Here is an 18182-nt window from a genome sequence, read left to right as displayed (position 1 = left end):
GCTATTCAGGATAGCTAGAGCAAAGGCTAGACAAACCATACGGTCAGCCAAAAGGAATTCCTGGAAAGGTTTGTCGGCAGTCTGGATGCCAAAACTTCTGCTAGAGCGGTTTGGAAGGCAGTAAGGTGAATCAAAGGGAAATAATCAAATGCAATAGGGCATTTGAAAAATCAAGGACGAACTGTCACGTCCCCCAGAGAAATAGCTGACTGCCATGCCCCCTCAATAGCAGAAAAGTCATCCACTGCACACTACACGCCAGAGTTCTAAAAAATCAAAACCAGGGAGGGAAGACACCCCATTGATTTCAGGTCAGAGAACAATGAAGACTACAACAAACCGTTCTCGCTTGAGGAACTGAGGGACTCGCTAGACAAGTCACATGACATAGCGCCTGGAGAAGATGAAATCCATTACTAGTTCCTCAAGCACCTTCCCGAACCCTCATTGGCAGTCCTGCTATGGGTCTATAACTGTGTGTGGCAAACAGGCGCTTTCCCAAGCAGCTGGAGGAAAGCCACAGTTATACCGATACCTAAACCGGGAAGAGACGGCTCTGACCCAGCTAACTATCGACCAATAGCACTAACAAGCTGCATCTGCAAAACCATGGAGAGAATGATTAACAGTAGGCTGGTCTGGTACCTGGAGAGGAATAAAGTGATCTCCAACTACCAGTGCGGATTCCGGCAGGGGCGGACAACAACTGACCACCTGGTAAGGCTGGAAGCTTATATTAGAAATGCATTACTCAGAAGAAAACATCTAGTAGCTGTATTCTTCGATATAGAAAAGGCCTATGACACAACCTGGAAACATGGCATTCTACGTGACCTGGAGCTTATGGGGCTTAAGGGACACCTTCTCCGTTTTGTGGGGGAATTCCTGAAGGACCGAAAATTTTAGGTAAGAGTGGGCAACTCCGCTTCTGACACTTATGACCAGGAAATGGGTGTACCCCAGGGCAGCATTCTGTCAGTCACCCTGTTCAACATTAAAATAAACAGCATCATAAATGCTCTGTCCCCTGGCATAGAGTGCTCTTTGTATGTTGATGACTTTGTCATTTTTACTTATGGGAAAAACATGAACACCTTAGAAAGAAAATTACCGTTAAGTTTAAACAAAATTCAAAAATGGGCAAATGATAATGGTTTTAAATTTTCGGACTCCAAAACAATTAGCATGTATTTTTGTAATTTAAGGGGACCCCACCCAGATCCTGAACTATTTATACACAAAAAGAAGATCCCTATTGTAAAAACTACAAAATTTTTATGCCTCACCCTAGATTCCAAATTTAATTTTCTCCCCCACATTAAGGAACTTAAGAAGAAATGTCAAAAGTCATTAAACATACTTAGAGTTCTCAGCCATACGGACTGAAGAGCTGACAGAGATACCTTGCTGCTGCTATATCGGAGTCTAATCCGATCCAAGCAAGACTATGGATCCATAATATATGGAGCAGCAAGGAAGTCTTATCTAAAAATGCTGGAACCAATACAAAATGCTGCCCTGCGTCTCTGTCTCGACGCGTTTCGTACATCACCTATCCCAAGTCTCCATGTGGAGGCTGGAGAACCCCCCCATGGATATAAGAATGAAAAAACTTGCAATGCAGTATATAGTCAAGCTAAAATCCAACCCCACGAACCCTGCTTTCGACTCCATATTTAACCCTACAGAGGTAGAACTATACAATCGAAGGCCTAACGTCATACAGCCGTTGGGTCATCAAATGAGAGAACCCACCCAAAATTTAACCCCACCCATTGACCAAATCTCTAAAATAGAAACCCCACAGAATCCTCCTTGGCTAATGAATAAACCCAAATTAAATTCATCCCTCCTTAATTTCAAAAAAGAAAATACAGACTCAAGCACACTACAAGTCCACTTTAGGGAACTGCAGGAGAGCTACGGAGATTGTGGCACCATCTACACAGACGGATCCAAAATGGAGGGAAAGGTCGCGTTTGCCTGCTCCTTTCGAAACAAAATCTCATGTAGACTCCCCGATGGCTGCTCCATCTTTACGGCTGAATTGCATGCAATATCGCTTGCACTTATGGCCGTCAAAGCATCAGAAAGCAGGAAATTTATAATCTGCTCCGACTCCAAATCTGCATTGCAAGCTTTGGGGCGGATGAAGACTGACATTCCATTGGTACCATAGGGATGTCACCTTCATCTGGGTCCCCTCCCATGTGGGCATTGAGGGAAACGAAGCCGCAGACAGAGAAACAAAGAGAGCCCTAAATCATGCGGTGTCAGGAACCCAAATGCCCTGCTCGGACCTGAGACAAAGTATTGCCTCTGCCACCTATCGAGAGTGGCAGAACCGATGGGAGGCTGAGACTTACGATAAACTCAGGCAGATTGTGGCGGATGTCTGGTGGCGGCCCACATCTAAGGGTCTGACAAGGCGTGGTAGCACGACCATGTCCAGACTTAGGATTGGCCACACCTACATCACGCACTGTTTGTGAGTACTGTGACTCTCGCCTAATCGTGGAACATATACTCTTTGATTGCCCCAGATACCAGGATGTCAGGGAGAATTTTTTTAGAAAATACACATTGAAAACACTATTCGACAATGTCGACCCTGGGAAGATACTGGGCTTTGTCCGGGAGGTGGGGTTGTCTACGAAGATCTAATTTTTGAACTGTGAACATATAATATTTACATAAGATTTTTACCAAATTATTAAATTTTTACTACCTTTACTATTTTAACTGTTAATAGACCTTGTTTTTAATGATTTAACTGTATAGAATTTAGCCCTTGTTATGTAAAGGGAGAGTGATCCTTAAAGGATTACAGGCATGACATTGTGCCGATGTGCCTAAACTCAAAACTCAACTCAACTCAAAGAAATCTAAACGTTTGACTTAAAGAGAATAGTGATATAAGCTTGACAATCTATCACACACACACACACACACAGACGAAATTGAAAATTTATTTTGCAATAGACTTGTCTAATTTTACAACGAAAAAGTTTTTTTTATCTAAAAAGAACTCTTATTATTTATGTTCACAGGTTTTGACTTTGCCCGTCAAGCAATAGCAGAGTATGTGTCAACACCTTCGTCACAAGTAGAGGCTAAAGTAAGTTCCCTTTCCAATGTAACTGTGGCATATGCGACATAGGCGTAGCCAAGATTTTTTTCGGGGAGTGTTTTGGGGGTGGGTGAATTTTTTTTACCCCCTCCCATATATATAAATGAGGTGTGTGTTTATTGTGTGTGCATACGTAATAAGTCTTCATTTCATTCTGACCCTGCATTCTTTCAGACGTTTTTTTTTGTACCTTTGAAAAGTTTTTCCTCTAGATTTACTGTAGTTTTTTATTGGAGGAGGTAAGGGCAACCACAAAACCCCTTTTGGCTACACTCATGAAATTTAGTGTTTTACTTTGCCTTTCCTTTTGCTGTGTGAGGAGAGGTTATACATAACATGCATTAAACACCGGCTACGTCCGTTGATTTTTTTTCTTTTTTACCAGTACCCTTCCTCTTTTTTTATCATTTGCATCCTTCGCATCTTTACACTCTCACACATAGTTTTCTGGCAGGACCCCCCAACACACAGTTTTCTGGCAGGACATCCCCCTCCCCTCTCACAGTTTTCTGGCAGGACCTCCCCCTCCCCTCACACAGTTTTCTGACAGGACCTCACCTCCCCTCACACAGTTTTCTGGCAGGACCTCCCCTCCCCTCACACAGTTTTCTGGCAGGACCTCCCCCTCCCCTCACAGTTTTCTGACAGGACCTCCCCCTCCCCTCACACAGTTTTCTAGCAGAACCTCCCCCTCCCCTCACACAGTTTTCTGGCAGGACCTCCCCCTCCCCTCACACATTTTTTTGGCAGGATCTCCCCCTCCCCTCACACAGTTTACTGGCAGGACCTCCCCCTCCCCACACACAGTTTTCTGGCAGGACCTCCCCTCACACAGTTTTCTGGCAGGACCTCCCCCTCACCTCACACAGTTTTCTGACAGGACCTCCCCCTCCCCTCACACAGTTTTCTGGCAGAACCTCCCCCTCCCCTCACACAGTTTTCTGGCAGAACCTTCCCCTCACCTCACACATTTTTCTGGCAGAACCTTCCCCTCACCTCACACATTTTTCTGGCAGGATCTCCCCCTCCCCTCACACAGTTTACTGGCAGGACCTCCCCCTCCCCTCACACAGTTTTCTGGCAGGACCTCCCCCTCCTTTTATTAGTTTTTTTAACCATTGAATTCTATTATCACTATTTCTCCCAGCGCCCCTCTCAGCTTATGGATGTTTATTTGGCACAGCGTTTAGTAGGCGTGCCAGTCCCACTTCAAACCGTCTGTCACGCTTTTCATAAAATGTCCAAGCCGGACGGCCAATGTCCAGCTTTTATCAAACAAAGTTAATCAATGCCACGCTTTTATTTTAACTTAAAAAGTACTGCCTTATGAAAAACATTAAAGCGATAATGATTTTAAAAAATCGCTCTCCTGACTTATAATACATTTAATTCTCTTGCCAAAGCACCAAATAATCTGGTTGTTCCGGAGTTTTTAAAACGTAAATTTACGCCAAATGATTGTTACAATGATTGTTATGTTAAAATTCACTGATGATTGTTAAAATTCACTGATGATTGTTACAATTCACTAATGATTGTTAAAATTTACTGATCTTAATTATATTACATTTAATTTTCTTGACAAGCGTAGCAAAAATTTGAATATCAATAATAGGTTATTCCGGATTTTTTATCTAGGACTTTTTGGGAGCTAAAGAATCGTACAAATTGTACGTAAGCCTGTATGTTTTTTTTCCCTTTTTTGGTGGGGGGACTGAACGGTGTATTACGCTGCACTGTTTCGTGGCATGAGACAATGATTTTGTATCGGATACATCTGAGGGAAGAACTAAATTGTGGAGGTGAGCAAAGGAAAAGCGCGTTACTAGAACTCTGGAACAAAAAAATGTGGTTTGGACGTCGGTATTATGATGCATCTCTTCTATTGCAGCATAAAAATTAAAAAAGGGTTCGTATAAAATAGGGAAAAAAAATCATAATAGTAAACAAGGCAGTTATTTCATCCTTCAGGGCGCTTAGAATTCAATGGGACAAAAGTGTGTGCCTATGTATGTGTTAGGGTGTGTTCTAATTTGGGTCACGTGGAAGAAAGTGTTTCGGGCATTTTGAAGAATTAATACACAAGTATTCTAGAGACATTTTCTATTTAAACTGAGCACACCACACACAAGTATTCTTGAGACATTTTCTATTTAAACTGAGCATACCACACACAAGTATTGTAGAGACATTTTCTATTTAAACTGAGCATATCACATACAAATATTTTGTAAAGTCTATAATGAAACGGGGCATTCATATAATCTATGACACGCATCATAATAAAATGAATTGAGTAATAAAATGAATATAATGTACCTTTTCATAATTTGATTGAGGCATTCCATTGATTGCATTGAACAGGATGTTATACTAACAAGTGGTTGTTCAGGAGCTCTAGAACTTTGTATTTCCTGCTTGGCAGAACCTGGACACAATATTTTAATTCCAAAACCAGGATTTTCCCTGTACAAAACGCTGGCGGAATCCCTTGGAATTGAAGTTCGAAGTTATAATCTTTTGGTACGTATTACTTTGATGATGGATATTAGATTAAACATTCTGAAGTATAAAATCTCAGTTTGTTTTTAGCAGTCCCTGTAAGCTACAAAAACCGCTCTGGTTTTGTTCTGTCTGTGTTAAGATTTGAAAAGCTCTTCTGAGAGTCTGATCTCACCATTGTCTGTCTGAGCTCGGTGCAACTGTTTTGTTTGTCTAAAAGAAATTCCGAGTGGACAAATCTGAAAATAGTTTTATTTTTATTATTTATTAGCTTCAGCCGTGAATAACTTAGTATACGAAATATTACCTATTTTATAAGAAACAGGAATGTTTAGTAAAAGGGTTCCAGGAATTTTTAGTGAAAGGGTTTCAGGAATGAGGAATGTTTAGTGAAAGGGTTTCAGGAATGTTTAGTAAAAGATTTTCAGGAATGTTTAGTAAAAGAGTTTCAGGAATATTTAGTGAAAGGATTAGTTTCCCTGAAGCCCACTGACGCATGCATTGTAGAATTGTAAATAATGTCCCATTTGAAATGTTCAAGATTGGATGTTTTTCTTCGTGTAGGTCGGGCCTAATGCTATTTCACTATCTGGCTAATGATACAGAGTAACTATTTTTGAACTGGACATAAATAATTCATCGGTTAATGATATCTACTAGTGACACTTAATGAGGGTCGACAGTAACATAATTCCTCGCTAGTTGTTGCATTGTGTAAGGTTATCTTTTCGGATAACTTGGTATGGTAATCCAGCTTCCAGATTATAGGGACCTGTTGGCTGAAATTGGTTGGTCGGTTGAAAACATTCCTGACAAGGAAATATCTCTTCGATCAACTGCTGCATCTCAGTCTACTGTAAGTGGCCAAGTTTTTTGTTAGTGTATGAGCAAGACTATGTGCCAAAGGAACAAATGCCTTTGCGTTAAAAAACAAATTAAATGCACTTCAAAATGGCATGCTAGTCTTTCATGCTGCAACAAAGAATGAATATAATGTCTAATTCCTGTGTACTCCTAGTAGAAAAATAATGTTTTTTCTTTCATTAATAGTTACCCGTTAGCTACTGTATAATACAATAATTTAAATATTTTTTTTAGTTTTAGAATTTGGACAAATCGATTTGTATCCTACAGCTACATTTCTTTAGTAGGTACTACTTCAATGTAAAGACAATTTGTTAATGACTGATAAATGATAGGCCAATGTGAAATACTTATGAATCTTGTAATTTCCATTTGTAATACGGTTAGATCCAGTAGAAACTAATTAAAATGTTGTTTTTTTTTAATAACAATTATTATCTTTGTGAAAATATTTTTTTTCCTTTAAATTTTTTTCCATGAAATAAAAAGTAGCCTAAAAAAGAGATACTAAAAATAGATTTGAAATGTTCATATTGCTTGTTAGTCATTTCTTACTAGTTGGTGAAGAATTTATCTATAAATATACTAAATAGATTTGAAATGTTCATATTGCTTGTTAGTCATTTCTTACTAGTTTGTGAAGAATTTATCTATAAATATACTAAATAGATTTGAAATGTTCATATTGCTTGTTAGTCATTTCTTACTAGTTTGTGAAGAATTTATCTATAAATATACTAAATAGATTTGAAATGTTCATATTGCTTGTTAGTCATTTCTTACTAGTTTGTGAAGAATTTATCTATAAATATCTTTTGATTTGCATATTTACACACTGCCTAAAGCTGTTCTAGACATTCTATAGAATGATTAGATATTCTATAGCAGCGGTTCTCAACCTTTTAAACTCGGCGACCCCTTTTTTTTACTATTCCCCACTCTGCAGCGACCCCCACCCACACGCACAGCAATAGAAGAAAAGACAATAACAATCCATATTTTCGATGGTCTTAGCCTTAGGCGACCCCTGGCAAATCGTCAATTGACCCCCCAAGGGGCGCGCGACCCACAGGTTGAGAACCCCTGTTCTATAGCGTATATAATGCCTAGGCAAAGTATGAAATTGAGAATAATTTCGCACTTTGCCCAAAAACGTCAGGCATTCTATAGAATGTCTGCATTACGTACTTTTCCGATAACATCTTTATATATTTATTTTGTATTCATACACTTCAGCCTGAGCACTCGTGGGAAATCGATTTGCAACACCTTGAAAAATTAATTGATGATGAGACTGCTGCAGTTATTGTTTGCAATCCTTCAAATCCTTGTGGTTCCGCCTACAGGAAAGAACATTTACTCGCCATACTTGAGACAGTAGCCAGACATAAGAAGCCAGTGATTGCAGATGAAATTTATGAACACTTTGTAAGTTTCCTAATTAAAAAGATTGTAATCGTCTTAAAATTAATACCCTAAAAAAGATCAGGAGTAAATAGTTATCATAATGTAAAACCAGATGTATTCAGTACAGCACTCTACAGTAGGCCTACTACTGTATGCTTCCAAGGAGTAAAAGAAGTTTTTAAATCTAGGAGTCCATAAGCTCAACGCGGCAAGAGTTCTTTATATTTGGTCACTAACTGAATGAAAAACTAGTTCAAAGATGTAATAATAATTGCAATTGTTTTGATAAGAAAAACATAATTTCGGTTTATACATCCTGTTTCTAATTTATATGAAAATCAAATTTTCTCTGAGGTAGTTTAAAGGATGTTGATGTCTTAAAATAACATATACAAATAGTTCTACACATAAACTGACAGAAACATTACATAATTTTAAACTATATTGGAATAAGTCTTATGGACGCAACTCAACATCATAATGACAGAGCAGAAGTGTCTTTAGAATTGCTTCTTCTTAAGTTCCTCGACTTTGGCGGAACTCCGTTGTTTCACTAATGTCAACATTTATCTCTAGTCTAGTTCCTAGCAGTGCACAACTTCTGCAGAAACGAGATGTCACTGCGCATCACAGAGTTACAACAAATGTTACATAGGCCTATTTATATCTTCAACAAGGTTTACAAGCTCTAATCAACAAATGGTATGCATAATGTCGAACAAGTTCAAAATGGTCATAGACTGAAAGTACCATTGATTGATGAAAACTGAGTATATGACTTTTACAAATTAATAATATTGACATATGGGAAAAGAATTAATTAACTCGAGTAAGTTGAAGTAGATTAGCCTTGAACTTACTTACCACGCCATGGCCTCATTTTCAAGTAACAAATGGAATAGGTAAGAATATTCGTGTAAAATCACGTTTATCATCACGGATGCGCTGAAATGTATTTTTACAACTGAAATACATTCAATGAAAACAAATATTTGACTTCAAAAGTTTTCTATTCAATAGGACATGTTAACAAAGACATTTCATTGTAAACCATCACGCTTTACTCCCACATGTTTTAACTACAGCGCAGAACTTACTTCCCTAACGAAACTTATTTGTTTACACTTTAATGAAACCCTAATTTTTCTACTTTCATTAAATAGGTGTTCAATGGCCAGGCTTACCATTCTTTGGCTTCCTTATCTACAGTCGTACCTATTCTCGCTTGCAGTGGATTAACTAAACGGTATTTATGTCATCTTTAGAATTTCCCTGTATTGTATTACAAGCATTATCCATCGGCTGCGCATCTTAAGGTAGATAACATAGATATTTGACTTTAATTGGAACGGTCCGGTTTTTAAAGGTCAGAACCCTTCTTTTTCTCAACCCGTGAATTCTAGTATCACTGACGCTCATGCTTCACTGCGTTGAAATAATTAATATTTTATGATGTTTATTTTTTTGTTTTTTTTTAATCCTTTAATGGAACGCTCTCAACTCATAATTTTGTGGCCCGGGAATTCTTTTATCACTTACTCCCCCCCCCCTTCCCGTCCCAGAAAAAAAAAAGTTTGCTATTCTATGACTAGTCCTCGGCTTATCAGTTTTCTTTTTACAAATTTGATAAGCTCTACCAAAGGGTAAAAAGGGTTAGCATATTTTTCATCTATAGTATAAAACTTCCCCAACCAATTCTTGGCCCATTAATTCTGTTATTGGTTGTTGAAATAGTTGACAGGCAATTGGTTGTTGCGCCCGAACCCACCCCTCCTTTTATTTTTGTTGGCACAAAATCTGTGTCTGTTTGTGGGAGGTCGATGTAAGTGGGTCGTAGAAATTCATAAGCCAAATAAATTGTTATAGGAGCGTTAAAATGGGGGGAGGGTAAATATGTTTGATGCGCAGGGAACTAAATAAGGGCTTCCGTCGAAAAGCATTAGAGAGACTTTCAGATTGGAAGCTGAAATGTTGAAGAATACTCAGTAATTGTATTTATAACTATTTTCTAAGGCGTAGGTTGGCGGAATAATAAGTAATACCCAGGGGCGAAGCTATCGATTTGGGGGTCCGGGGGGATTGGCCTCTTTGGGGGCCCCTTGCATTTTGAAATTCGATATCATGACATGAGATAATGTACTTAATAAATATATAAACCTAAATTCTAATTGGTACAATATATCAGTAAAATTAACAAAAATAATCATTAAGATTCTTTTAAGAATTACACCGTTTTTTATGGGCGAAAGTGACAAATCTCAATTCATATCGCTTCACATCGTGCTTTCTGTGCAACAAAGACATCTATAACATCTACATCGATAGTGTCTAGTATTTGTGACTCCACTGACATTAAAGCCATGCTGCTATGCCTTCCTGCGTCATTGTGCTCCTGAGATAGTTTTTGATTAACTTGAGCTTTCAGAATGATCTCTTACATGACGCAATGGAAGTGGCCTGAGTTAGCAGTATTCGGATGGAGGTTTCAAAGTTTTAGCAGACATCATTACCATATGAAGCCAGCTTCCTCAATATGTCAGTTGGTGATTGCGCTACTGGTTTGTTGATGAAAAGTGCTCGTGCATCAATGGCATCATTGAACAAGCGATTTGCTTGTATTTCATCAGAGAAACAGAAAAAAAGTAACAATTTTTCATCAGCGTGTCATCATCCATAGACTCCAAGAGGTGTCTTTGTTCAAGAAGAAACCCAAAGGTGTCCACATGATTGTTTACTTGTGGGCATTTATATTTTTTTATAAGTAAGGAAAAAAAAATGTCCAGTGCAAAATATATAATAGTAATAATAATAATAAGGCTTGTCTTCGAGTCCGAAAATGGATGAGGAATGCAGTATTTCCCGTGGCCTCGCAGTGGATAATGCTAGTAATAGATTTTTAAAGCCCAATACTTCCTTTAATGTATTCAAAAAAAGTATTCATCCAAGTCATCTGTTTTTTATTTTTTTTTTAAAATACTTTGATATCACTTTATTCATCGCTATACCACGTTAAATTGTACATATGTCGTTCGTAATTGCAGGTTTCTAGTTCCTGGCTGGAGACTAGGCTGGATAGTCATCAATGACAGAAATTATGCATTTACAGAGGTAAGCTTAGAATGTAAAGAAAAATTTAATTCTTTTTAGCGGCCCCCGAAAGAAGCAAAGACGCTATTAGTTTTGTGTGGCCTGTCTGTCCGTCAGTTCGCCCGTCCGTCCTCCGTCCCGTTTAGATCTCAGAAACTAGAAGAGAAAATGAAGATCGGACATCATGATATTTTAGATCATTCAAAGTTTTGATGCAACGGCTACTTTTTTCTTTTTCGAAAGTGAACCATCTAATTTTTTAACTTATATATGAAGATTATGAAGCAGATTTGTCAAAAAATTAAACCACTTTTCAATGAAAAACTTAGGGGAGGTAACTTTTTTTAAAAGGTCATGGACTTTTACATTAATAACTCAAGCTTCATTCATAGATTCGCGCATTGGTAAAAAAAAAAAATTTTGCATCTATGGTCACAATGGTAAAAGTGTCAATGTTCAATTTATTAACTAACTCATTGAATAGAATACTGATTCAAATGTTGTTTTTAAAAAAGAATTTTTAAACGAACTTCGTTTTAGTTATAAGTTTCAAAAATAACAAACTGCTTTTTTAGCGCGCAGTTTTGACATATCCTCATTATAGGGGCCTACACTTGACATTCTAAATAAGACTATATAGAGCCCAGATCTAGATATATATAATTCTGTTTCCTACATAGATCTGTTTGGTGTAATGCGCAAATTGTAAGACTAATTTCCTCACGGACAATTAAGATTATTATTATTATAACACTAGCCCACCCAAACATATATAATATATATAACTCTCTTCATGGCTCAACAGTCTGGATACCACCAAGAAGTCATAAAAAGAATTACCAAATGTTTCAATCTATCTTTGAGAATCGTTGACCTCAAGTAATTCTTCATTAGTTTGAGGCGCGAGAAGCTTAAGATTAAACGTGTTTAGAACTCTAGATATAGTAAATTCTATTCTACATCTAGTTCTGGATCTAGATCTATACTTAGATCTAAACTTAGATCTAGATATAGACTTAGATCAAACTTTAGATTTAGAATTAGATCTATTTCTGGATCTAGACTATTACTGTATTAGATCTTGATATAGACTTAGATCAAACTTTAGATTTAGAATTAGATCTATTTCTGGATCTAGACTATTACTGTATTAGATCTTGATATAGACTTAGATCAAACTTTAGATTTAGAATTAGATCTATTTCTGGATCTAGACTATTACTGTCTTTCTTAAAATAGTTATGATAAATTCATGTGAAATTACATAAACTCTGTCTGGAAAGGGGAAGGCGGTAAAATGAAAACGATTTATCCTCACTCCTTTTTATAATTTTTTCTATTAAAAAATCCGCCAGCGCCCCCTCTAAGAAAAACATTTACGAAGAATCGCGAGAAGACAAATATGAACAACGTGTCATCTATTTATTAATTATTTATCCCGAATGGAAGACGACCGCATGCCAAAGACGATCTTCTTTGGTGAGGTTAGAGTAGGACAGAGTTACAGAGGTGCCCCTTTAAGCGCTATATAGACCATTTAGGTGCCATTTCACCCTCACTGGCATAGAGGAAAGTACCTGGAAGCATTCTCTGGCAGCAGATGGCCTCTGAGATAGGCAGTTGGAGAGATTTCACAAATGCTGCGGGACAAACATTTAAGACTCAAAGAAAAGCCATTATAGACATGCGCCAAAAGAAGTAAAGAAAACTTAAATAGACCTCCAGCAGTTAACGGCTTTGTCTGCTCGAAATTCGGGATAATATGCAAGTCACAACTAGGTTTGCGTAGTTATGTGAACCACTGCACCTTAATCTTCGGAATCGAAGGTATTGCTAACAGGGGGGGGGGTTGGGAAAGACGGACTTTAGTGGCTGATTTTTTGCTTTGATTTTCTTTATTTTAGGTGAGATTTTAATACTAAACCATCACTTGCCCCAGCGCAGCCAAAGGGGTTTTGAGTTTGAAACCCCCTTCCGGGGGGGGGGGGGAAGACGGTATTTAGTGACTGATTTTTTGCTTTGATTTTCTTTATTTTAGGTGAGATTTTAATACTAAACCATTACTTGCCGCAGCGCAGTCAAAGGGTTTTTTAGTTTAAAACCCCTACCATGGGGTTTTGAGTTTGAAACCCCCTGACAGGGGGTTTTGAGTTTGAAACCCAGGGGGTTTTTTAGTCACTTGCCCCAGTGCAGCCAAAGGGGTTTTGAGTTTAAAACCCCTACCATGGGAAAGACGGACTTTAGTGACATGTTTTTTTTGCTTTGATTTTGTTAATTTAGGTGAGATTTTAATACTAAACCATCACTTGCCCCAGCACAGCTAAAGGGGTTTTGAGTTTAAAACCCCTACCAGGGGGTTTAGAGTTTAAAACCCCTAGCAGGGGGTTTTGAGTTTAAAACCCCCTACCAGGGGTTTTTGCAGTTAAATCCCCCTCTTCTATAAAACAAAACACACAAAAAATGCAAACGATAAACCTCAAATTCCAAGTGCACAGTTAAGGAAGATTTTGATTTGAAAACCCCCTCCAAAATTTACTATAGACCCCCCTCTTCAATATGAAAAAAAAAAAGCAAATGCACTCAAAATGTTATGAGCGTAGCTAAATGGGTTTTGACTCAGTTTTAAGTTTAAACTCCCCTCCAGTGGAGTTTGAAGCTAAAAAATACATCTTCAATAAAAAAAAAAAAATCAAATTACACTCTAAAATCTAAGAGCGTAGCCATATGGGTTTTGAGTTTAAACCCCCCGCCAGCGGGGTTTGAAGTTAAAAAAATACATCTTTAATGTAAAAAAAAAGCAAATTACGCACTCAAAATGCTATGAGCGTTGCCAAAAGGGTTTTGAGTTCATATCCCCCTTCACAAGGGTTTGATGCTAAAAAATACCTCTTCAATATAAAAAAAAAGCAAATTACACACTAAAATTATTTGAACGTAGCCAAGCGAATTGGGAGTTTTGAGTTTAAGCTCCTTTCCTCCAGATGGTTTTGAGTTTAAAATCCCCCTACAGAGCGTTTTGAGGTGGAAAACCTCTATCTTCAATATTACTCTAAAGCAAACTACAGTTACCAAATTCTATGATCGTAGCTAAATGGGGTTTTGAATTTAAAAAACAACAAAGTCCTGAGATTTTTAGTTTATGACCTCTAACAGATGATTTTGACGACAAAACTTCACTTTTCGATATAAAATCTAAAGCAAACTACAGTCACCCAATTCCAAGAGCGTATCCAAGAGAGGTTACATTTCTACCAGTGGCGGGGCTCCACTAATAAAGTGCAGTGAATAGTCATCTGCCGAAATTGAAAAACACTAAATGTGGCTCAACAAAGATGGCTAAGACAGATTTTAGGAGTTAGTTATTGAGATCGGGTCTAAATCAAGGAAATCCTATGCCGAACTGGAAGTCGACCCCTTAGTAAAATTGCGTCGCATGAGGTTTGCGGGACATGTTCTCCGACAAAATAAATTACGCACAATAAGAGTTGCGATGACATCCTAGTACAACTTGGCGCCACGCATACATCAAGGTCCTCGGAGCAGGTGGGAAGAGGCTTCAGACATTACCAGTGACAGATTTTTGTGGAAACAGCTTGACGGCAAATGCGCCGAACGGCGCGGGAGGATCTAAGTCAGTAAAAATAGCACATACGTTTTTGAAATAAAGACTTTTTAATTGCAGGAAAATGCACTGTAGATACCTCATAATATGGATTTTTTTTTGCATTCTATGCCAGAAATAGTGCTTGGTAATGGCGGGGAGTCAACAATTGCTCCACTAACTCCAGGAAGAACCTATTCTAGGGCACAACAAACGTGTTCCAAAAGAATGAAGGGTCAGAATGTAATAAAGATTATGAACACACACACACATACATATATACAAATTTTTTTTTTTGCGAGGGGGGGGGGGATGCGGTGGGGGGGGGGGAGAAAACATCCCCCCAATCCCCCTCCCCCCCGAAAAAAAATCTGGCTACGCCCATGATGCTAATATTATCATTATACAAAAATTATGTTAAATATTTTGCAGTGATTACATACAAAAATTAATCTCATTGTCATGACTTTCTTTCAAATCCTAAGAATAGTCCCCTTTTAAATTTTTTAATATTAGGACCAACTGTTTTTAGGTTTAATTGTAAATTTAGTTTTTTTTTTAAATATAAACATTATTATTGCTGAATTTACTAGAAAATGAAATTAAGCTAACGGGAACCCTGTACCTCCTGCAGTCTGACAATATTAGAAATTTCAAGCTTTAAATTAGTCAAAGCAAGGCGAATGTCTCATCTACTGGCTACATCTAGTCTATTTCTTTGCTTATTCATTAAGTTTGTTACACGCTCAAACTAGATTAACCATATATGTTGATAGAAAAGCTAAAACATAATTCCAATTTCAACAAAAGTTTGGGAATTTTACTGAAACATTCAAATGCAGCCACATCTCTGTCGAGCCTCCTATGTTAACATTCTTTTTACTGATGACATAATTTTGTAAATCTTAGTTTGAACATCGGTAACAGATGTTTAATAATTGTCCTTTTTTAAATTTATTTATTTACATCCTAAAAGCGAATCGTAATTTCTTCATAGAGCATTGTTGTGTGAATTGCAGATATCGGTGTCTTTATGCAGTATTTCATTTGTTAACGAACAAGTTACGTGAGATTGTAAAACTCTTTAAAATAGATTTGATATTTCGATAAAAGAAAAAAAAATGATATAATCAATGAAAGTCCATTTCTTTCATAGCAGTCGAATGTTGGTTTCATTCATTTGCGTTAGATGCCTACCATAAAAAAATATTTGTTAGCATGCTTAAAGTCTTCGCAAACCGTTGAATCTTCCTGTTTCTCAAAATAAATAAAAAAAAACATTTTCGAAATCCAGCAAACTTCAGTCTACAACAGCATCTCACATCTTTTTCATCAATTTTTTTTTTACTTATTCACTAAAACTTTTTGCAATATTCCATTACAGGCCAGCGAGTTTTCATAACACTTTGTCAATGTTTTTTTGTTTAAAAAAATATTAAATTATTCTATTTGAATGTTAGCTTTAACGTTTTTCTTAATTAACATTTACATATCAATATATTAACTTATGTAGATATAATAAACTATAATCTAAAAGGCGCATTACCTAGTTTGTGTTTATCAAATCATGAACGTTTATGAGCGCAAGATCTAGGGACACACCCTACAATTTCAGCAACAGAGTAAGAATTTAAAAATAGAAAATGGGATTCCCGAACTCAATTTCTAACGTTAAATTAAAAGCAACCTAATTATAATTCATCTATAATTAGTTTGCCAGCTTTAATTTGCAAGAATGTTTAAATCTGTTTTGTTTCAGTGCACCTTTAGTTTCTTCTGTCCCCCTTTATGCCCAGCGCCCCCTTACTGCCCCCTATTGTGCCCAGCGCCCCCGTACCGCCCCTTTGGCTCCCAGCGCCCCACAAGATCTCGAAAACGCCCCCAAGGGGGTGATAGCACCCCCGTTGAAGACCACTAGTGTACACAATTGTTAATTTCCGTAGATCAAGAATTTTTTTTTTGTGTTGCCAATTTATCCAATTTTGTTAGAACTCTTTTTTAGTTTCTCTTTAATGCATGTAACATGTTATTAATTTTGAATGTATGGATAAGGTTAATAATAATTATTTTAAAAAATACAAGTGTACGCTAAATGAATAAATGGAAATGCTGTGGCTGAGGCGTAAAGCACTTGGAACCGGAAGTCCCGCGTTCGAATCCTGGTGAAGACTCTAGGTGGACCACCATCTTTAGTCTAGTTCCTAACAGTGCACAACTTCTGCAGAAACGAGATGTTAGTGCGCACCACAAAGTTACAAATAAGAGTTACAACAATATTATGTAATCCAATCTACGCTTTGTGTCTCCATTCAAGTAAGGGGCATGTTTGCAAGCATTTCAAGGGGTAGTAGAATTACAAAATGATCCATCTACACAGTGCACACCCACGTGATACCCACTTCTTAGTTTCAGATGATTCAGGTTCTAAAAGTGGCGTTTTAAATGGGACAATCTCAGCAAGCTCGGTATTTAAGTCCAATTTGAGGTGCCCCACTTTTCATCAGTGCTTATGAAGGTGCTGATGATAAAATATCTATCTTAGTGAAATCCATTCGTTCCACTGTCACATCTCTTTTCACTCAAAACTTACAGACTGAGCAAGTTTGTCAAATTGGAACTCGCTCCCCATTGAGCTTAGACAGACCACATCCATCATTACATTCATGAAGAATATTAAGACCTAACAGTTCTAAACTTGTAGAGTTACGTTCTCGAGGCCTATATTGCGCTTGTAAACGGCGCTTTACAAACAAATGTATTTTTATTATTTGAAACAATGCTCCCCATGAATCTAATGTAATCACGTGATCAGCCATATTAACAGTAATTTAAAAGGACCGAAAAAATATTTTAAAGAAATTTCCGGCTATTAATGTTACTAAAGTCTTGACTATTATATCAATTTAAAAAGTTTACGAATAATGCTCTGGGTTTAAAATGTTTTTCTACTTATAAAACTCTAATTGTAAAGACAATTGCAAGATACTATGTAGATATCACATCAACAGAAACACATCAGCGAGTATGTGTACTATTAAGTACTATATAAAAGAGAGAGAAAGAGAGAGAGAATACGAAAATGAGCCCATTGGAAACATTCTACCAATCTGAAGGTTTACTGTTCCTTCTTAAGGTCACTGCAAATCGCGAATCACTGGGGTATCTAGGACGGGGGTTGATAGCTTTTTCCCCACTTGAACGACCCCCATATAGCATTTCTGTATTTCAGAATTCGGAAACATTGATTAACACGAAATTACCATTATTTATTAAAGTACACATTTTCGAAAGTATATTAGAAAAATGTATATTTTCTTAATCCCTATAGGTTAGAAATGGTTTATTGAAACTTTCTCAAAGAATACTTGGACCTAACACATTAGTACAAGCTGCTCTACCAGAGATTCTCAAACTTACACCTCAGAGTTTCTATACAGAGACACTGGAGTATCTTGAGGTAAGTTTGAATCTATTGGAAAACATTGATGAGGTGTAAACCATGTAAAGAACAAACAAATGTTTATATGATGAACTTTGTGTGACCTTCTTTTATTCTTTTCATAATGATTGGGTGTGTTGGCTGAGTGGTTA

The 18182-nt window shown here is 37.2% G+C and overlaps 1 protein-coding gene across 2 annotated transcripts in view; it reads left to right on the top strand.

Annotated features, from left to right (window-relative positions):
• LOC106079887 (tyrosine aminotransferase-like) overlaps positions 1-18182 on the top strand; it is a 53680-nt gene that overhangs the window by 23802 nt on the left and 11696 nt on the right. For both annotated transcript variants that reach the window (XM_056034519.1, XM_056034521.1), the window contains exons 4-9: positions 3051-3118; positions 5495-5653; positions 7733-7924; positions 9067-9149; positions 10945-11011; positions 17920-18048. In XM_056034519.1, coding sequence (XP_055890494.1) covers positions 3051-3118; positions 5495-5653; positions 7733-7924; positions 9067-9149; positions 10945-11011; positions 17920-18048 — 698 coding nt within the window. The remainder of the gene's footprint in view (positions 1-3050; positions 3119-5494; positions 5654-7732; positions 7925-9066; positions 9150-10944; positions 11012-17919; positions 18049-18182) is intronic.

Source organism: Biomphalaria glabrata, chromosome 7, assembly GCF_947242115.1.
Source record: "Biomphalaria glabrata chromosome 7, xgBioGlab47.1, whole genome shotgun sequence".
Classification (NCBI taxonomy): domain Eukaryota; kingdom Metazoa; phylum Mollusca; class Gastropoda; family Planorbidae; genus Biomphalaria; species Biomphalaria glabrata.
Note: the sequence above shows the minus strand (reverse complement) of the source record. Positions and strands in the feature narration are given on the sequence as shown.